This window comes from Eptesicus fuscus, chromosome 4 (genome assembly GCF_027574615.1).
Source record: "Eptesicus fuscus isolate TK198812 chromosome 4, DD_ASM_mEF_20220401, whole genome shotgun sequence".
Lineage (NCBI taxonomy): Eukaryota > Metazoa > Chordata > Mammalia > Chiroptera > Vespertilionidae > Eptesicus > Eptesicus fuscus.
The window spans coordinates 39861976-39884439 of NC_072476.1; the positions used below are offsets into that span (position 1 = coordinate 39861976).

The following is a 22464-nucleotide window of genomic DNA, read 5'->3' on the forward strand; positions in this document are numbered from 1 at the left end:
TCATGCCCATGTTCCCATGCTAGTCTTAATTTCTCTGAGGAATCCTTATTCCAACTAGAGATTCCCATCCTTCCTTTGCCTAAGGAGTAACTGGGCTGGCTGTCCCTGCCTCCAGGTGATTATGAGTGAAAGAGGGAAATCTCCCCTCTCTGGCATGAACAAATCAGTCAAACTAAAAACATAATACAGTGCAGGTTAATTTATAAGGCAGGGATGGAAATGGCCAGGATGCTTATTTAAATACAATGAATATGTTTACTCTTGGGTTTCTATTTATCACTGAAATCAAATTTAATACAAAAAGCCCGGGAATCTGATAGGTTTGAAACAGCCTTCAGAAGGCTTGTTTCTTAAACTGACTAGGGAACTGTTAACCTCATGTCAGATATCCAAGTAGCCCCATAACCGCGTGCTGTGCTCTGATTGTTGTCATCTTACTATAGTGCATTGTTCAGCTTCGTTCCCTTGCTTATAGGAAGGCAGGATGAACTATTTCTGACAGGAGAATGAACTGTGATACTGTCTTTTTTTCCAGGTGCTAAAGAAGCCTAGAAGAAATGAGGGGTCCCCCCCAGCTCCCTACCCACAAGAGTTGGTCAGTCTTTGTACTTCATTCCCTCAGGGTATCATTGGGGACTTCTGTTTAAGGACAAAACCAGAATTTTCTAGGCACCAGAAATGGGGACAGAGAAGGTATGTGGGTGGGGAAGGCAGGTTAGAAACAGAAGTGCCAATGCCAATGTCTGGGAAGGGAGCTGATATTTTTCCTGTTCCCTCCCCACCCCCAGGCACTGGGCTGTGGCACGGGCCAAGATTCCCCGCCCCAGTGTGGCCAAAGCAGCCCAACTTAGGCAACATGTGAGCCTGCCCCAGGCAGAACTCTGGTGACCAGTAAAGGCTGAACATTCAAGGCACTTCCTTCAATTTACTGAATTAATGAGACCCCTAGGGGCACCCACTAAAATGACTGTGATGGTCTAGCCTGAATAGAGACCTGAAGCAGATTAAATTTGATTTAGCGGAGAGGAGGGAAGGAGAGTGACATTTATCTTGTCTTAGTATTCAGAACTAAAATTCATACCCACAACACATGCACTCATTTGTGTGTGTATAAATACACACACACAGGCGCGCGCACGCGCGCGCACACACACACACACACATACATACACACACACACACACACACACGAACATTTTGGAGGATTTTGGAAGAGGGCTAAAAGGTGTGTCATACTTTTAATTTGAATTAAATTTTAAGTTAAATGATTTGTTTAATTTTAATTTAATTTAAATGATTTAAAAGTGACAGTCTCCTTTTAAAACGGGTTTGGGTTTAACTCCTCTGAAATAAACCAGTCAGGGCACTGCCTGCATTGACTCCCCTCCACTGCGCTCCTTTTCCTGCCCCCTGTTCCCCACCTTGTCAGGGAGAAATGCATATCCCCCAGGAAGATGAAACAAAGCTCGGCTATGGGCGGACTCTGTCCAAGGAGGAGTCCAGCCACCTGTGACCTTCAACATGACCCTTTTATGCACAGTCCATGCATTTCAACTTGTAATGGTTTTGTGTGAGAAAGAGACCGGCTTACTGACTGGCACTGTGGTTCCGAATGCTAAGCTGGAGCAATTTCGGAATGGCAGGGCCCGGCTTCTCCCAGAGGCAGCAGAAGAGTGATGAAATGAGCTTTTTGTCTATGATCAACAATGAAAGAAACCCTCAGCTCTGCTTCAAAGTTCTGATCCTGAGTGGAGGTTGAGTCATTCCACCCATGACAGGAAATTTAATTTCTATATCTACTTGGTACTTGACTCCATGAAAACAAAGACTGAAAGCCAAAGTCAACTGGGAAACACAGCGTGTTTGTGAGCGGAGTAGACTCCTGGGCCCTCTGCTGCTGGAATGAAGCCCCTCCTACAGGGCACTTGCTTCCTCTCTAAGGGCCAGTTACAAGCCTGCCTGCTTCTATTCGGGGGAAGGGCTATAGGCTTCTTCTTCCTTGGTGTCAACCCTGCTAAGTGGCTCCAGGGTCATGATTTAAAAGGTCATGCAGCCTGGCTGGCATAGCTCAGTGGTTGAGCATCGACCTGCGAGCCAGGAGGTCACGGTTTCATTCCCTGTCAGGGCACATGCCTGTGTTGAGGGCTTGATCCCCAGTAGGGGGCGTGCAGGAGGCATCCAATTAATAATTCTCTCTCCCTCCCCCTTCCTCTCTGAAATCCATAAAAATATATTTAAAAAATAAATAGAAAAGGTCATGCAATTCAAAGCGAAGGCATGGCACCCCTGCGCTATGCATCCCCTACCCCACATACCGTGTGCAGTTATGCAGATGCTCTTCAGTCAGCGTGTTAGAGGCAAGGCTGATGCAGCTGCTGGCCTTCTCCTAGAGGTGCAATTAAACATCATCTGAAACATGCAGCAAGCTCAGCACATGCAAGTCTCAATGAACGGGAGGCATGCAGGGGAGAGAGCAGGCTTGAAGCTTTGTGTGCACTTTAAGGAGCTGGGGGAGGGGGCTGTTGAGAAAATCCTTGTACTCCTGAGCAAGAGAACCCGTTCAGTTACTTGGAATCGTTTTATCTGAGCAATGTATGTTTGGTCATATTTAACCCCAAGGGCCTGGTGTTTGGCGCACAAGTGTGACTCTTCTAGCTGAAACAAATACAGCTGAAGTTCTTTATAATGAAGGTAATTCATGGTGGAAACCAATGAGGGTTTATTTAACTAGAGAGATATTAACTAAAACTTGATGTTGGTATCGCAAAAAGAATTAGACAGTTCTGAGTCCTGGCTGGGAGTTTACCTTGTACCAAATAATAAATCATGTGGGTGTGACTCTCTAGATTGCATGATGGATATTCTGGGTCCTTCCATTCCTGAGTTTTGCATTTTGGCTGCCATACCATTTTTGAGGGCATGGCGTGCACAGAGCATGCTGGAAACATCGCCTAAAAAGATGCTCATGTTTCTTATTCACTGGATTTAAACCACAGATTATAGCGCATGGTTTTCCAACAAATGCAATTATAAAACGTAGTTCGTGGCTCACTCTGCCACCCCCTGTGTGCTGGCAAGCACTCAGCTGCTCCGGCCTCCTGATCCACACGCAGGGGCCCGCATCGTACAATGCCAACGCGGAGGTCCCTGTGGTGTATTTATTTTAAAGATCACTCCAGTGTTTGACGGTTAAGTCTTTAGAAATAGAGTTTCTATTTACGCGCTTTTTAATTGGGCTTGGGAATAAACCATCCAGTCACATGAGGAAAACAAACTCTTCCCGAGGCAGACTCCACGCCCAAGAAGGGCCTGGTTTCCCATCAACTGGTGGTCGAGGACTCCTAATACTCAAGGATCAAACTATTTAGGGAAATTTGGAGACCAGAATGTAATTTCCTGTGATTTATTTAATCTTTCTCTCAGAGTATTATCCAGAGGAATAGCAAAGGGTCTGTACTCTAACATATCTCATTAGAAACACATACATTTGGCTTTCCATCCATTCCTTTGGAATTTTTCTGGGGATTACCTCAAGGTGACAAAGGTCAGCAATCTGCAATGTCAAGAATGACAAAATTCAAAGGAAAAAAAAGAGATATCCTCCAAATAGCACTCACCGCCTTATTCTTTCCTTTGCTAGCAGCGCTTACGGGGTTTCCCTTGGCGTCTGTCGTTTTCCTTCCAAGTGAGGTTAAGGGCAGTGTGCAAGTCTTCAGCTGGTTGACTGCCTGATAATTATTATTATTGTTCTGGTTGCCACTGAGTGTTTCCATGATGGATCGGAAAGTCCCAAAAGGCCTTTTTAGCTGATCCCCTGATTCGCTACTTGTGGAGGTCCGCTGGAGGGTCCTGCCCTTATCTCTGTCCTTCTCTCCATTGAGTTCAAGGCCAGTTTGCTCCATCTGCACCACAGGCTCCTCAAAGGTGACTCTGAGTTTCAAGTTCTGAGATGTCCGGCGCTTGGAGGACGGAGACTTGAGGGCACTCTTGGGACTCGTGGCCACTTTCTGGGCAGCTGTGCTGTCAGGGCTGGGCAGAGTGGGGTCTCCAGAGGGCTGGTTTGGGGGAGTGGTCCCTGAGCCTGGACCATGGGATTCCAAGTCTGGTTCGCTGCTCTCTGAGGTGGGAGATGGGCTGTGGCCATCCAGAGATTTGGAGGCCTTGATCCCGAAAGGAAACCTGCGTCCTGACGCCAAGGTGTGTTTCTTGATCATCAAGTGTAAGCTTTCCGCGCTGTCTATGGCCTCTGCACTTTCCACGATGGGCTGTGGCCTGGGCCGCTCGGCCTTCCTCACGGGTGTGCTCTTGGGGTCCTCGGAGGTGTTGGAGTCTGTGTCTGACTCACTCAGTGACCGCTGCATCAGCTGCCTCAGTCGGGCTAACTTCAGTTCCCTCTTCTCCGGAGGGATCTTCTTGGAATTTCTAGAGGAAGCCTGAGTATCCTGGAATTCCAAGGACAGCTTTTCCTGGGTGCAGACATTCTCTGAGATGTCTTTCCCCAATAACTGGCGAAGGATTCTATCTGAATCTTCATCTTTTGCTTTAGCTCTGGCCCGGCTGGATGCTGACAGGCTTGCAAGGACCTGCATCCCCTCTTGGACTCCTGGTTTGCTTTTGGCTACAGACTCATCATCGGTATCTGGGGATTTCCACTGGGACTTTCTGGAAGCAGGAGAGCATGGCGAACTGAAAAGAGGAGGAAGGACAAATTGGGATGATTTCCTACTGGGTTAAAATGACTCGGCCCCAAGTCATGGCATGGTCTTGACTACCACTAACAACTTACAAATCAATAAGATTGGAATAAGAATAATCACTTAATGTTTGTTCCAAGCAATGCACAAATACTCCATAGGGGCAACCATAACCTAAGTATAGTATGCCTCATACCTTATACTATGACAAAAATTGTCTACTACTTTACTATTTGCACATGAATCTTGCACAGATTTCCTCAATTTATCCCATCTTCAACAACCAATTGAACCTATATATCCTTATTCCCGTTTTATAGGTGACAAAATGAAAGACCCTGAAAGAGTAAATGACTTCACAGTCACTGAACGAAGAAATGGCAGAGCAGAGACAAACCAGTTCATCAGACCCCATGTCCAGCGCCTTTTCCCTGGGCTATTGAATTCTTATTCCTCTTTATAAAGCTAAAATGTGTTCTGTTGTCATTTTCTTAAAAGACATTAGAAGGAAGTCCAAAAGAAGGCTTCGAGATTTAAGAGATGTAAGGACTCCATCCACTGATGTTTCTGGCATTACCTGGGTGAAGAAAGGAGTGACTTGCCCTCGGATCTCTGGGCCTCTAGAAGTTGCTGGAGCTGGTGCTGTAGTGTGACCCGTTCCACTGTCTGTCTGGGAAAACAGACCAAGGCAGTAAACTCTCTGGTACACAGTGCCTACTATGAATCAGCAGGTATTAAATTTTTCATGATAATTTACAAAAAGTTGCTATAAATCTGAAAGCCTCATAAATGTGCATAATCTTCATCCTTACAGTTCAGAAAATTTCCCAAAGATACAATCAAAAGCACCCAAAATGGATATAAATTTATTATTCATATGGTGGAGAACTGTAAGTAATCTAAATGCTCATCAATAAGACTGAGTAAAAAAATTGTAATTATTTCTATAAAGGGAGCTATTAAAATGATAACACACTTGGATATATATTTATTTAAAATTTAAAGAAGTTTCCCTAATATATAATGATCCTGATCAAGAATTAAAAGAACTGGAATATAACTAGGGAAACTTAAAAATTTTAAATATATATATTATATAGAGAGAGAGAGAGAGGAAGAGAGAGAGAGAGAAAGAGGACGAAAAAGGAGAATACTTTATAAAGTGTATTTTACTTTCCTTAAGTAAAAAAGGAAGTTATAAAATACTGTGTGCAGTATAATCTCATTTTTAAGATTCTCTCTCTCTCTCTCTCTCTCTCTCTCTCTCTTTCTCTCTCTCTCTCTCTCTCTCTCCAAAGAAGGTCATTCTCTGAGGCACTAGGGGTTAGGACTTCAACATATTATCATATATTTCTCTCTCTCTCTCTAAACAAGGTCATTTTCTGAGGTACTGGGATTAGGACTCTAACATATTATCATATATTAGAGGCCCAGTGCACAAATTCGTGCACCAGTGGGGTCCCTTGGCCTGGTCTGCGGAATCGGACTGAAACCAGCTCCTGGACATCCCCTGAGGGGTTTTGGATTGCAAGAGGTGCAGGCCAGGCAGATGGACCCCACCAGTGCACAATCGGGGCCAGGGAGAGATGCGGGAGGTTGGCCAGCGGGGGAGGGACCGTGGGAGGGCTCCAGGGCATGTCTGGCCCATCTAGCTCAGTCCCGATCCGCGGACTCCAGCAGCAAGCTCACCTACCAGTTGGAGCGTCTTTCCCCTGGTGGTCAGTGCACGTCATAGTGACTGGTTGACTGTCGACTGTCTGCCCCCTGATGGTTAGTGCATGTCATAGTGAGTGGTTGAGCAGCCTTAGCATATCATTACCATATTACACTTTGATTGGTTGAACGGCCGACCAGCCGACCAGACACTTAGCATATTAGGCTTTTATTATATAGGATTTTTGAGAGGGTCACAATTCAAACCATAATACTTAGGCTTGTAGATTAGGATTTCTAACAGAGCTGAACAGTAACTGTGTTTGTTAAGTAGAAGTGGTAAAGGTATTCTGATAGGCAAAAGCTCTCGAGAATGTCTCCCACTCAGAATTTTGAACTGGAAAAACCCGTGTTTTCCATCCCTCCTCCTGCCCTGGAGCCTGAAGGGTACAGTGTGCCCTGGCTATACAAAGTGGATGTCTCGGCTTGTTTCTAGTTTGCCAACCTCACTGAGGAACATGGTGAGAAAAGGACTAGGGTCTACATGTAACCTGTCCTATTTTACCTTGTCATTGGCCTAACTACAACTGTCCACAGCATTCAGCTTTGGGCACAATGGAAGAACTGCTGCCTATTAGCGTACACATGTATTTTATCCCAGGATCATCAATAGAGAGAACAGCCAAGACTCTGACCGTGAAAAGCTCACCAATAAAACAGCTATAACAGCTCATGAAAGCCTCTCAGGCTCTGTGGTACAGAGTCTGGGGGGAATGTTGTGTGAGCTCTTCTCTCATATGACCCTTTAGAAAAAGCATTTATTAGATCATTTTAAATTTCCTCTTCATGGATATGTCTATAAACTACTGAGGAGAATGGACATGGGTACAACATTCTGGGAAGGATATTAGGTGGCACCTATCTATATTTTGAATATGTATGCCCTATGTTCTAGCAATTTCCTTTCTAGGAACTTAGTTTTAGAAATGCCTACACATGTACAAAAAGATGTGTACAAAAAGACATGTATGTTCGCTGTGGGAAGATAACTTACTCAGTTAGAAATTTGTGTGCATTTTCTCTTCAATTACAGCCAGCCCTTCAAACTCACTTAGCTCACTTGCCCCAGGGGAGCTTTGTTTTTTGTGGGACTGGGTGAAGAATGCTTGCAAGGAACCATGTTATTTTAAAATATCATTATATATTTCCTCTATTAAAAGCCTAATCTCTTTGAAGAGAGTATTCTATGTGCTGGCAGGGGGTGCGGTGAAGGGATGCAGAAACTTGTACCTTTAAGGCAAGACAGTACAAGTAGGGAGACCAAGGGTTCCCCAAGCTTGTAGAAGAGCCAGAGGGCCCAAGGCTTGTCACATGCTTTTGTAAGTTACACTTGTAGTAAGTTAAGGCCTTCCACCAAGCATATACTTCATAATTTTCCTTTACAATTTAATTTTTAAGGCTTATCATCCCATCCCATTAATGTTATTTCAAATACTGATTCTGATTTTTACTGATTCTGTCCCCACTATGGCAACTCTAACTTGACTGCTGTGTTTTCCAAGGGCTGACCTGGGTCTCAGGCGGGCGTCTGCTCATAATCCTTCAACCCATAGAAGACCTACCTGTCCTCCAGCCCCCCTTTCTCCAAGCCTATCCTGACAATAATCCCAGAAAGCTCCCCTGACAGTGAGGTATGCAATGTGTGTCAGTTTAACAATCTCACAGCGAAAGAACTGACTGTAGCTAGACAGAGTAACATCATGCTGACTGAATAATATTTTATGTTCTGAGGATTCATGAATCATCTGATTAATTTTTATAACAATTTACTAGTGATGGTTACTAGGTTAACTGTCTGTAATTTCCCAACTACATATTTTTCTTCTTGAGAAAACAGAGAAACTGGCCCATCTCTAGGCTTTTCTTTCTCGTGAGCTTTAGAAGTTGGGGGATGATTCCACACCTGCCCTGTAATCTGGCCCTGAGATGGGAACACACAGAGAGAGCTCTCTCTCTTTGTCCAACAGCTTCAATTCCCTGCTTAGAAAGCTTGCTTTGCATTTTTCTTGTTTGTGTGAATATCATTTGGCCTCTGCAGAGATGGCTTCAGCATGAACGCTGGCTGTGAGGATTTGGGGTAGAGGAAGAGAAGATGAGAATGCAAGGAAGTCCCCATACAACCCACACAGGGAGCTTCCCAAAGCACCTGCTGAAACCTAAGCACATGGATGTTGGGCCAGATGTTGTTCTCAGGGAGCAAAGAGCACTTACTCCTTCAGCTGCTTGGTTAACTTCACCACCTGAGAGGCCAGTGACATGCAGGTCTCCACCACCACCAGGTACCGGGAGCACAGGGTGTGCCCGTGGCGCTCTGCGCTCTGGGAGGGCTTGTCCCCCGCGTGGTTCTGCATGGTGACATTTGCTCCATACTCAACCAAGGTCTGTCAGAAAGGCAGAGACATGGGGTCATATCGGGGCCTCCTTCTAAACATTTTTAATGACTGTAGCAGAAGGTTGAATGGAGCTTTTCCTGTTATTCCAAAACCAGTTCCCAGAGCCCATAACAGGACAGGGTGGGGCAACCTGGCGAGCTTTCAGCAGTCGATATCAGACACCTCCTGCCCTACTATCAGCAACCCCAACCAGGCTCCGGAGCCTGGGAGGGGAGGAGGTTGCTGCCATCCTTAAGGTCCCGTCCTTTACGAGGCATGCAGGGCAGTGTCTGTGAGGAGACGCTTTGTCCCTTTCAATGGGTGGGCTTGTAACGATGCCTGTCAGGAGGAGAGTGGGACTTGTTTATTGGTGCCTATAGACTTGGGCAGCACACTTGACATGTTGCTGAGCCTAAATGATCCTGATCAAGAATTATTATTTATTTTATTTTATTTTAAATATATTTTATTGATTTTTTTACAGAGAGGAAGAGAGAGGGATAGAGAGTTAGAAACATCGATCAGCTGCCTCTTGCGCACCCACCACTGGGGATGTGTCCGCAACCAAGGTACATGCCCTTGACCGGAATCGAACCCGGGACCCTTGAGTCCGCAGGCCGACACTCTATCCACTGAGCCAAACCGGTTTCGGCGAGAATTAAAAGAACTGGAATGAAATGACATGGCCGGGGCCGGGCAGCAGCCCGCACTCCCACCATGTGCCATGGCAAGTGTATGTCCCGTAGATTGAGCAGATGTGGTAGAAGGGAGCTTGGTGCCAGGTTGTTATTGCCCCATTAAATACGGGAGGGTTCTCCAGCATTGGCCAGGTGGCTCAATTGATTGGAGCATCGGCTTTCTCTCTCTCATATGGGGTAAGGCTAAAAAAATGGGAGGGTTCTCTAGCAGCAAGAGGCAGTAGGGTGCAACACAAGTGGAGAGAATTGTATGGGGAAAGAAAAAGGGTGTAAGGTTGGGGCCAGATCTCCCCTGTCAGATATCAGTGGGGAGGCTCAGAGGGCCCCGTGAATACCCCACTCGCAGTGCCCTTCAAAAGTCAGCTCCTGAAGGTTGCCCACAGGGGGCATCAGTGGCGAACCACGGTGAGCTGAAGAAGTGGTGACAACTTTCATGGAGAGTGCCATGATCTTTCCCAGTTAAGCAAAGTGACAGTGGACTTTTTCTCTCTATACCCCCACTTTCTCCCCAACACTGGAGCCCAGAAGAGAGAGGGGAATAGGAGCTAGCATGGCGAGTAAAAAGCCGATAATGCCTCACTCCCCCATGCCAAATCCCTTGACCTCTGAGTCTAATCTGGGTTGGGAATGAGAATGCTTTCAATCAGAAATAAGACTGAGACTTTAAACTGGTTTGGATTAAATGTTAATAGTTAAAAGCAAGCAAAAACTTATGGAATCTGGCCAATGTAGCATTAGTAGAGGAGAGATTTGATTGCGCATGGTTGACATCATTAATTAAAAACCAACAGCAAAATTTTTTCACGTTATACTGTGATGACACTAGATGCCACAAAAAGCTGTGGCACCAACACGAATCCACTGCCACAATCTGACATATCCTTTGACACTGTCAACATGAGATTGTAGACCCCTGGATTTATTTCAGTAATAGGTAATGCTTTTCCCACAAGCAATGCTTGTAATTTTTAAATTTCTAGACTACTTAGACTCAGGGGTCATTGAGGAGCTTCGTTTTCCTTTCAGCTTATGATCACTCACCATGAAAGGCCAATCTTCCAGAAAGCCACTCCCACCCTCCCCCCACCCCGCCCCCGTCCCAAGAGGCAGGGGGACCACCTCTCCCACCCCAGCTCTCTGAGACTCAGTATAAACACAGCCTGGATCACTCCCTTGACTCAGGCCTCTGCAGCTTTCTTTCCAATGTTTTTCAAGCTCAGTCCCCTTCTCACCTCATAAGGAACCTTGGTCACTCCCTCTTCTACTCTCAGTCTCTTTGTATTTTTTTAAAATCTCACACCCAGTACACAGACTCGCTTCCAAGATTATCCAAGTTTCCACATCCATGGTATCGAGCGCCAAAAGTATCATTTGTGCTAAGTGGAGTGATGAATGTTCTGAAAGGACAGACTGCCTCTCCTCACATATTAAAAAGAAAAATAACTGAAATCTCAAACGGAATTGGTGATATCAGCTGGTTTTCTTTGGCTTTCGTCATTTATTAGCTGATAAAAAAGTTTATTTCAAGACTATTAAATATTGGAGTGTTTTGTTAAATGGAAAAATAACGTTTTCCATTTTTATTTGATTATTTTTCTTCCACAAAAAAATAATGCTACTCCTTTCATCTTCCTGCAGATCCTGGTAATAATTTAAATTTCTCTCCAATTTCTCATCACTCCTTTCACAACTTGGGGCCTTAAATTAGAAGTTTTATCCTTTGCCAACAATAGTGGGGGAACTTTTGAACATGTGGAATACTTTCTATCAATTTAGCTCTCTAAAGAGCAGTTGTATGTGGGTGGACACTCTAGAGAGCTCTCTGCTTTAAAAAAAAATCATTTTTTGCCTTTTACTTTATAGCTTTTCCATATCTTCTCATGTCATTTCCTGAGTCCTCTCTACTTTCCTGATCAACTGGTTCTCACTGCACAGTTTTCTCTTATCAGATACAGTCTGCCTTGCACACAGTAGGAACCTAATAAGTACCTGCTAAATAAATGAGCACATTAAGTTTGCAATAAAAGAAACAACACATAAGGCAACAAAGAGTGTTGCTTTCTTAGAGTTGTTATGTACACGTAACATATTTGAACTGTGTGAACTTGTGAAGTAGAAGTACTTTCTCTCATCCTGGCTGTCAACCACATGCTTTCAACGGCTCTGCTCAAGGAGTGGGAACAAAGCCACAGGTGTTGAGTCATTTTCAATGATAAGAATGGTGTGATTGGTCTCATTCTGTTAATTGTGATTTCTGTTCATAAATTACACTCAAGGCCACATCTAAACCGTTTCTGATTCCCAGCCTTTCTTCCCGTCACACTGTCACTCCTCTTCTACCTGCTCCTCCCCTGACTCTTCAGCTGTCCTCTCTCTTTGCTTTGTCACTTGGGGCCTGAATGCTTTTTTCTGGGTGAAGAGGTCTATCTGGCTTTTCCATTCGCATGAAGACCCTTGCTTGGTCCTCCTACTGTGTGCTGTTATGATGGCGGCACCTGGTCAAGCTCAGCTTTGTGCAGCTCTCCATTTGGCTGAGGGATAAGGTGCTGACTCCTCTTGTGGGAATCCTACCCTCTCTAAGAAGCCCTCTCTGATGCCCCTCATGTGGTTTGGGGCAGGGGGAGAACGTCCCTCCCCTCTCCTGTGGCTCTGCTCCCCAGCCTTTTTTACATCATTGCACACATACTAGTAGATTATAGTAATACTGGTAAGGCATACCCAGCTTAAAAGATGAGGCCGTAAGGCATACTCAGCTTAAAAGATGAGGCCCCTTGAGGCCGGTGGGTGGAGTAGCTGGTCAACCAAGGCCATGGCTAGTCTGCCCAACAGCTGAAGGGATCCATAGCTGAGTCCTTCCTATTACCAACTCTAGGCCCATTTAAATGCATTTGAGAAGCTCGGTCCTACTACAGGGAAAGGGGAAGACTACAGCACACTCTCTCTAACCCACTGCTCCTTTCTTCAAAGAATTCCTCTAACTCATTCTTAAAAAATCTGTCCTATTTTTCATATACCTGAGAAGTGTGCCAATGGTAGCAAGAACAGTCTGCCCTTTGAGAGACTGAGAGATGTCAGTGTGGTCCTGATTTCCCGCTATCTTGAGAACATGGAGGTACTTAATGTCTATTGTCCTCAGAATCCTGTGGCATTCAAGGAGAGTCTTATAGGGCTATTCTGCTTATATCTGTGGATTTATGAAAATAAAACTATATAATTCCTTATCATCTACTACAATAGGAAAAGCTGATTTAATCCATTCTCCCAATGGATTGAACAAAATTTCCTTTTTAAAAAATTACTTGATAAATGCATTTTGCTCTTCCAAGCAGCAGGGCCTGTGTACCTGTATGCACCCGAGGTAGCCATGCTGAGAGGCTACGTGAACTGCACTGTTGCCATCCTGGTCCACTTCGTCCAACGAGATGCCTTGTTCTTGCATAAACTGAAGAAGCCACAGAAGAATCTTTTCCTATAAAGACAAAAAGAGTGGGAATTAATGGAATATCATGTGGAGAAATCTAATATAAAGTCAGAGAGGGAAAAAAATAACCAAATTGTGAAGCTAGGACATAGCCACCCTTACCATATCAAGAGATAATTCCCATGCAGTATGAACTGAAAATCTATGGATCTCTGAAATCAATGAAAGAGGAATGCTCAGCGAAGTTTAAGAGTAGGAAGTTATCTCAGAACTGCTCTTGTTTTACTTACTTTTCTATAGATGGGAAAGCTGATTTGCTGAAAGTTTGAGGACCTCCTCAAAGTCTCCCAGCTAGACAGATCCAATGTGGAAACCAGAATCCAGGTCTTTTGAGCCCCAGGCAATGTTTTTGCTACTTTGTTATACTGTCTGTAGGCTTCCAGAATATTATTATAAAACGCTGAACTAGTGAGACAGCTAGCTTCCACTTTTAAGCTTATAATGCTTCCACCATACCTTCCTAATCCCAAAGCTCCTGCAATCAACAGGCTTACAAAAGGAGGCAACACCTTGAGTTGCTGAGTCTAAGAGAACCCTACCAACATAAAACTGGCACCCTTTTGATTCTTCTGACCACATATTGGTCATGTTTTGAAGGCAAAGTTTTCTCTTCTTCCATGTTCAAAGGAAGGCACCTACGACTCTGAACACAAGCTTTCGAAAGCAAAGACACAGAGCAGTCGGGGTGTGTCACCAGAACCCCTTTGCATTTTACCCACGGAGTCTTTGTGGTATTTTCATGTTATGTTTGGCCCAGGCAGAAAGCAGGGGGATGGGATTTCACTGTTTTAAAATAGAAAAATGGAATAAAATGTTAAAAAAAAATATGAGAGTGGTAAAAACAACAGCATGGAGTTTAGTGAGTGGAATCTGACATTTCAAAAGATGATCATGTGTTTGAAAGAGCCTTGAACCTCTCCTTAGCCTTTTAAAGGCTTTATTTCCAGTTATTTGCTCGGGCTGGTCATGAACTTTTATACTTTTCTGGATTAAATTTGCCTTCACCTTCTGAACATGCCAACTAATCTGCTAAAGGAATGTTGGATAAAAACAGCCAACTCCTTTAATGTTTCACCCGTCATGTGGGGAGCAGGGCACTGTTTATGAAGGCATCTGGGGCATCGGGGACAGACTGAACATTTGCACCACACTTTTTCCACATGAGCAAGCAGGGAGTAAGACCCCTAAAGAGCAAGAAGAGAAAAATGTAATCAATGCCTACAACCTACCAAGAATGCACCCAGGGAAAGCAGAGTGAAGTGTTAGCTGCAAAAACAGACCTTGCAGAAAGTGAAACCTTCCGCATCCCTAGAGCAGGAGGTGGACCAGAGCCTGGAGGCCAGGCTGGGAGTTAGTATTGGGATAAGGATCTACCGATAGGCTTAACCCTCTTCTTTAGAGACAAACTTGGGGAAAGTTGGAGCTGAAATTTGAACCAGAGCAGGTGATCTTTCACATGCATAGGGTAGGACAATTTGCTTTACTTTTCCTAATAGATTATGTTTATTTGGAGACAGATGATTGCACCATATAACTCCTTAAAAGATGCTGATGAGTGGACGTGTCTTGGGGTAAAGGACATACCACCCGGTTCAAAATCGATGGCTGAGGCATAGAAACATCAAGAAGGCAGGCTGCTGCAATTTTGCAGATGCAAAGGGCAGTCCTGCCATCTCCAGCGGGTCCTCCTCAAGCCTGTGGTGCCTTGGCTTACTCCACGATATTAAATCATGGGATCATCATATTGCCAAGTGCGAGAGAGTTTAGTGACTCATCCAACTCACACACTCTTATGAATCAGAAAACTGAAAAAAATAACTGTCCATTTTCTGATATTCTAGCAGCAGTTTTCTTTAGAAAGTAACGTTCAGAGGAGTTCAAGATATTTAGAAATGTTTTATAGGTACCTTCTGGTCAGGCATATTTTCATATTTTTCAGACTCAATAAAATATTATAGTGGCTATGTCTATTCCACATGCACGGAAAATGCACTTTATGATAATTCACAGTGCTCTGACTTTTAGTAATGGGGTGGTAGGAAATGGAATACTGCATTTCATATGACTAGGAATTTTCCCCTTGTAGAAATCTGGGAAAGAATCTAGCCACCTGGACTTTGTAGGGGTTGATAATCTGGGAGAACAAGACAAGTCTGTGTGAGGCAAGAGTTGCCTTGGCTCCTGATGGCTCTCCACTGTTATAATGACCTGTCTTCTTTTCTTGTGATGGCATGGGCAACTCTTTCTTCCTTACAATTAAAGATCTCACCCAATTCAATATGCAAGAGTTACACAAAGGAAGAACCATTACTTGATTGTTCACAATAAGACAGGCCTTTGCCCAGCACCTCAAGTTCACTTTTGTGTTCTGCATTGGACAATTTACTTTAATAAAACAATAAGCCATTGGCTTGTCCACTGAGATATTATATAGAAACAAAAATCTCTTTGACGATTACCAAAAGGGTCTAGATGACTATACACCTGTTCTAACAACTTGGGATTTCTAACATCTAGGATTTCAGTTCTAATATCTAGGATTTCTGATATGGACATGGAGATGGCTAGAATCCCTGGTTTTGGTAAAAGCATTGTGCATCCGCTTTCAGAGAAAAGTTGCTTTCTGCTCTTATTTCATTGTAGAGATCCTACAATTTAGACAATTTAAACTTAACAAATATCTAGTAAGAAGAACCGAACAAATACAGCTGTTTTCTCCAACCAAGAAGGCCCCTGATGAATGCATATATACCATGGTGTCCACCTCTTCCCTCTAAGACCTTTAACCCTCTAACACACATCTACCTATCCCCACCCCTGCTCCCCTGAAGAAGATGTTAGAGGAAGAATGCAGCTTCCAGTCTTCATTTTTACTAAAAGTTTTGCTTTCAGAGAGCATCCAATGCAGTCACATGGATGGAGAGGATCTTCTGTATTATTTCTGTTTAACAGAATGCCTCTCCCACTTATTCTATCCATCCACCCACAGATCTATCTATAGCCATTCAACTTTCATTATTGACTGAAAACTTCATCTACTAGTTTCATCTTCTGGGAATGTCTACGCTTTCCTAAAGGCAATGCAATTGTTTAAAGAGGCAATTAATTAATATATGTAATTTTTGAGACTGCCGAACGAAGTCTAATAAAAATGTAATTGAATAGTAAGCTTCAGGTTTATTACTGGAATGAATAAAATCCCTGCAGTTTTTGATGCAACCATAATTGTTGAAGGAGGCAGCTTTACCTGTGGTCATAGATCATCAAATCTAATACATCATCACTTATAAGATTCATTCTGGTCTAAGATGTTAAAATGTAAAGTAAATGGCCAGTGATGATTTCATAATGTCATTTATTGTGAGATAAATGTAGAATCTAGAGATAGTAAAATGTGTGTGGGGGGGAAGTACATCTAAGAATTGATTAAGGACTGAATAATTCTTTGGTAAATTTTTCTTATATTTTACTTATGGTGAAATAAACTAAGTAATATTGATAGCAATAAAAATAATAAATTGGAAGCTATCTAATCATAATAGCCAACATTTATCTAGTGTCTACTATATGTCCACAAGGGGCAGAGCTTCATGGGGCTTTTCTCATTTAGTCCCCAGAGCAACCCTGTGAGGACACTTCTATTATCTCCATTTTTTTGAAAAAATCTTCACTTGAGGATATATTTTCCATTTATTTTTTAGAGAGAGTGAAAGGAAAGGAGGGAGGGAGGGAGGGGAGGAGAGAAGGAGAAAGGGAAGGAGGGAGGGAGGGAGAAAGATGGAAAAACATGGATGTGAGAGAGGCACATAGATTGATTGTGATTGGTTGCCTCCCACAGGTGCCCTGACCAGGGCTGGGGATCGAACCTGCAAACCAGGTGCATGCCCTTTGACTGGAATCAAATCCTTGACCCTTCCAGTCCTCGAGCCGAGGCTCCAACCACTGAGCAACCAACCAGGGCTACTATCTCCATTTTAAAGATGAAGAAACTGAGGTCCAGGGAGACCTTTTCTTTAAAAAGAAAAAAGTATCAAGGCCATTGAGCTAGTAAGTGGTAAGGCTAAGGTTTAAACACAGACACTTGACTCAGGAGTCAATGTTCTCCATAACTCTGTTTTCTGACTTCTGAGTATGAATATTCACAACTGCTCAATGCCCATGAGCCCTGGCTCCATAAAGGATACACTCGCTTTGCACCCTTTGGGCCCCAGAAATCATGGTCAGTCTGTGGGTTCATGGGGCTCTGTGTTGGTTATGATTTTTCCCAGATTGGTCCTTGGAGAGCAGATGGATGCTCATGCTAATCAAAGATTTTTCTGTTTTGCTTTCATCTGCAATCGCAGCACTCTCAGTGTGTTTAGTTATTCCTTCCCCATGATGGTGAAGCAATGAAGTCAAAGGAATACTTCCCCTTTTAAAAGTAAATTGTGGAAAAACAGTCACACAGCCTGTCCAAGCATTCCCCCTCACCAGCATGCTGCATTATCACTGTTCACGACCATTCCTAAGAATCGATGAGCCTTTTTTTTTTCTTTTTTTCAAAAAGTGCCCATGCCCCCACCCACCCAAATCTGTATCAGGGCAAACATTTAAAAAGGAGAATGAACACCGGAGTGTGGACAAAGGTATTCTTGGTAAATGCCCATTGCTATGATGAAGGTTGTTCTTGCAGCAGAATCTCTTGACTAAAAGTCATGTGAATGCACAGAAACAAAATGTTCACAGGCTTGAAGGTGAACGTAACAGCCCACTGAAGCAGCGACCAATGCAAAACAGGCTGAAGCCCCGAGCAGCTGAGGGTGAGAGCTTTGCTGGATGAGACCATCTGAACCTTCATGTGCGAATAAAACAGCCCGACTTACTTAGGCGGTAGCCTTGAGACAATTCGGTCTCAACTGTTACGCTAGCAACATCTCTCTCAAGGGACAGCAGAGCAGGCCTCTCCGAGGACATCCCCGCTCATTCCCGAGCCTCCCCGAGGCTCTCACCTTCACGCTCCCTGGGCTGGCTCTGCTGGGTACAATCAGGCAATGAAATAATTGCACCCTCGGAGACTCCATGTGTCAAGATGAGGAAAATCAATTCCCATCACCCAAAGCTCTATCACTGCAGGACACCACTCAAAACTGCTGCCTACCTGTGGTACTGGAGTCTTAAATGGTAAATTTTTATAAGAAAAAGGACACAAATTGGGAGTCAAATGGAGCCCATTCTTTAAGAATCTCTATGAGGGGCAGAGGGCAACTAAAATAAACCAGGAGAGGAATTTTCCTCTGTACTATCCTTTTCAGAGGTATTTACTCAGGAAACAAAACCAGAGCACACTCAAGTGCCTGCTTGATGTAGAAAAACTTGCATGTGCTGAATCCATTAGAAAACTGTTCAATAACAGTCTTCCTTGAGAAAATATTAGCCTTGTAACAGTTCCAAGTTCAGCATCTCTGCAGGTTATCTGTTATATAAGTCGCTGTGGCGATGTAGGATGGCTGGACAGAATTCACAGATCTAATGGGTTTCTCTATTTTCCCCTCGGGTAGGAACGCTCTCCCGAGGGCACTGCTGGGCTGCCCTGCTCAGAGCCGTACTTGAGGTCATTAAAAATGCTTATCAGCTTGAAATAACAACCTGAAGATTGATATTAGCATGAAGCAAATGTTTGACACTGCTCTTCACATAGGTCAGTAATTTCCATCTTTTCCTCTCGTTCAGCCAAGTAAGCCACGCTATCCCCCAACCAGTCCCAGAAAGGGCACTCTTATTGTTCTGTCCCCATAGCTTCCAAATTATGAGAAACCTGCTGTGAGAGTTGAGCAGGGAAACTGGCATATATAAGCAACATTTCCCAAGACAAAGAAGGCCGGATGCCCAATTATTTACTTAGAGTCTCAGAACAGCCATGCGATCCTTTCCTCCTTTTCTCTGGCAAACTTGACCAAAAGTGCAGGCAGCCTTTCCTCTCATATCAAAATTCCTTGTTAGACTTTATATAAGCACATAAAATCAGGGACATGAAACAATTATTCTAACAATTTGAAAATAAATTAAATTCTGTTTTATACTGAAAACTATTTCTAAAGATTAGCAGTGATTAAATTCTTTTGGTCATTTGAAAATTGTCTTCTGCTCTTTGCCAGTATAAACCAACAAAATGGGGGGAGGGACGGCCTTAGCAAATGCTTATTAACTGTTATGGTTGTTTGTAGGATACCATGGCTGTACAATACACACAAAAAGTGGAGTCATCCTCTCAAAGACAGTGGCTTCCACAAATTTTAAATGTTCTTCCCGCTCTTTTCTTCATTTCCTAAACTTAGTACAGGTGCTCACTTCTTCAGTGAGCTGCATCAGGTACTCCATATATCACAAAGTATTGTTAGATAAAATGGTAAAAAAGATTTCTGCAGCTAAATCAATGCCAATGTGAGCGAGTTTTACAAATTACAGAGAGAGACAGAACAGAATCTAGCCCCAAAGTCAGAGGACTACTAGCCATGAGACCTGGGCAAGCCACTTAGCTGTCTTTCTTCAGTCTCCTCTATAGAGTGGGGATAAAAGCATGACCTAACAGGGTTGTTTTAAGGAATAAGTAGATAATGTATACAAACTCCAATGGCATGGTGCCTGGTAACAAATGGAAAACAGTACATATTAATACATATTTTAATTGAAGTCACAAAGACTCCCACTAAAAAGAAGACTGTAGTAATATTCTCCAAGACAATTTTTTGAACTTGAGATTGTCATGCTTGAAAAAGCATAATCTCTTGTTGACAATACCACAATTTACTGCCACTGGGGAAAGTTTATGAAGCCAAAGGGGATACAGTTATATGCATGAGAAGCAATTTTCTTTGCCACAAACAAATATGATTGAATCTATTTTAATATAGTGCTGACTTTATTTATTTTTTAAAGACTGAGATTGGCATTTTGTGGTCCAACTTTTTTTAAAAGATAATTTATATTCATTCCCTCCAAGGGAGTTAGTGATGATTTTTCACTCCATGCACTGGATTGTGATCTGTGTATATCAATTACTCACACTGGGATTTCCTACTGTAGAAAGTGATTGTCACTGAGACTCATCTAGTAAGCGTGCTTGTTCATTTTTAATAGAGGGGGACTTCTTTGATCAATGTCTTACTAAATATTTTCTTTTTAATTTTGGGTTCAAGAATATAATATTTTGAGCTCAGTTGGTTAGAACATTGTCCCGATATGCCAGGGTTGTGGGTTCAATCTCTAGTCAGGGCACATACAAGAAGCAACCAATACATGCATGGATAAGTGGAACAATAAATCTCTCTCTCTCTCTCTCTCTCTCTCTCTCTCTCTCTCTTTCATCATTAAAAAGAAAATATTTATTAGCTTTCTTTTTGACAGAAGTTAAATGTGTTTATTGTAAAAAATTTGGAAAATACTTAAAAATACAAAAGAAAAAAAAGCCACATGTAATTCCACTACTATAAATAGCAGTGACACTAGTTTTTTTCTAGTCTTATTACCTGTTTCTCTTTCTCTCTCTCTCCAAAGTTCAAATTTGGTACCCAATTACAGGAACAGTTTTGTATTATAAATTTTAACTTAAATATTATATAATGGACCTTTTCCTATAAAATTTCATCATATGAATATAGCTTCATTATTTATTTACTATCCTACTATGGAATTTTAAGTTGTTTTAGAACATTTTTTTCATTAAAATTCTATAGTGAATATGATTGCTTATAAATCTGATAATTAAAAATTCTTCATACCTGGCCAAAGCCACCTGCGTAATGAATAAGGCTTGGAAAATCCTTAGAACAACTCAGTTCTGCAATGGCTTCCGTTTCACTCACCATCCAGCGCACGCACTCTAACTGACCATTCTAGATTTTAGAAAAAAGGGAAGAAGAAAGAAATTCAATTTTTACTTTTGTATCAGACTTAATTTATTTACAACATAGGTATATCACCTATTATATTTCTGATATGTGGCTCTGGGTCTAAATAAACTATAGAATTTATTTAGGCACATTTTCATAATTTTCATCAGTTATTTTAAAATCACTATATTAAGTATAATCTGCATACTATAAAATATACTCTTTTAAAATATACAGTTTGATGAATTTTGGCAATACATACTCACTTGTATCTACAACTCCAATCAAGATTAGAACATTTCCATCACCCCACCCCAAAACATTTCTGCTAGCCTTTTGCTCTCAACACCCCTCACCTTTGCCCCAGGCAACCCATGGTATGGTTTCTATCACCATAAAATTCTATCTCTCTATTGCATCTGGCTTCTTTCATTCAGCATAATGCTTCTGAGATTCATCCAAGCTACTGCTTATATTAATAATTCATTCCTTTTTATTGCTGAGAAGTATTCCATTGCATGCATATATCACAGTTTGTATACCCATCAACAAACCAAAGAAAGACAAAGTAATCGCAGTCTACTGGCCCCAGTGCTACCTTCCCTGAAGGCTTCCCTGACTCGTGCCCACCAGAGCTCTTTCCTCCTGTGCGAGGTCCCACACTGTGCGATCCAGGAATGCAGTTGTGATCTATATAACCTAGTGACTAAGACCCTTAATTTACCACTTAGTTACAAGACCTGATCAAGCTACTTCACATCTCTGATACTCAATTTTCTCCTCTGTGAAACAGCAGGGTGAGTAGTAACCACCTCATAAATGTACCGTGGAGATCAAATGAGACGAAGCACGTCAGCTTCCTAAGCATACAACACTTGCCCCCTTATACTATCAAAGTGCTCTCTGAGACACTCACTCTGTAAGACAAACGAGACATTCAGCTGCCTCCCTGGTCTGCATGGTGTGGGACCTAGCACAGGAATAAAGAGCTACCGTGGCATGAGCTCAGGGAAGTCTATTCTAAAAACAAGACAGAGGAAGGTAATCTGCTCATTCTTCATTTACTGCTACAGTTTCAAGTAGTCATCTCACAACTATACACATGCAGAGTCTATTCCCGCCATTGGAATATCTAGCATAACCAACCGGGGGTTTACTGAACAGCTTCCTGGTGCCTCATTCACATCTAGTGCCTCCCTTCTCTGCCCTCCTGCTGCCCGGGGAGGCTGATCTGAATGTATTGGCTCCTGTGTCCCCTGGCTTCTGGCTGGGTTTGATTAATGGAGAGTTGTGGCAAGAAACCAAGAAAGGAGAGTGAGTTTGAGGTTCCCTCTGCTCCTGGCTCCCGTTACCCCTTTATGGGGTTGTCATTGGCTGGCTGAATCCCTCTACCAGTCAAAGGTCAAAGGTCATCCAGTCTTCTACGCAGCCCTCTCCATCTCAGGTCCTTCCCCAGTCCCTTCAGGCTCTGGGGTGGTAACTGTGCTCTGGTTGTGACCCTCAGATATTGTGGGCTCCCTACACCCTACCCACCCTCCTCTTATATATAAATCCTTCATTACTGACTTTCCTTAAGTTATATAATTTGAACATTGCCAAGTATTTTCTACCAGGATTTTTAAAAAAATCACACTGATA

The 22464-nt window shown here is 42.9% G+C and overlaps 1 protein-coding gene across 3 annotated transcripts in view; it reads right to left on the minus strand.

Moving 5' to 3' along the window:
* Positions 1 to 22464, minus strand: part of SNCAIP (synuclein alpha interacting protein) — a 137008-nt gene that overhangs the window by 6880 nt on the left and 107664 nt on the right. For 2 of the 3 annotated variants that reach the window (XM_054714965.1, XM_054714964.1), the window contains exons 6-11: positions 20716 to 20829; positions 12821 to 12946; positions 8619 to 8788; positions 5272 to 5364; positions 3618 to 4686; positions 2316 to 2386 (exon numbers count right to left, since the gene is read on the minus strand). In XM_054714965.1, the coding sequence (XP_054570940.1) occupies positions 2316 to 2386; positions 3618 to 4686; positions 5272 to 5364; positions 8619 to 8788; positions 12821 to 12946; positions 20716 to 20829 (1643 nt within the window). The remainder of the gene's footprint in view (positions 1 to 2315; positions 2387 to 3617; positions 4687 to 5271; positions 5365 to 8618; positions 8789 to 12820; positions 12947 to 20715; positions 20830 to 22464) is intronic. The other variant, XM_054714966.1, reaches the window with a different exon arrangement.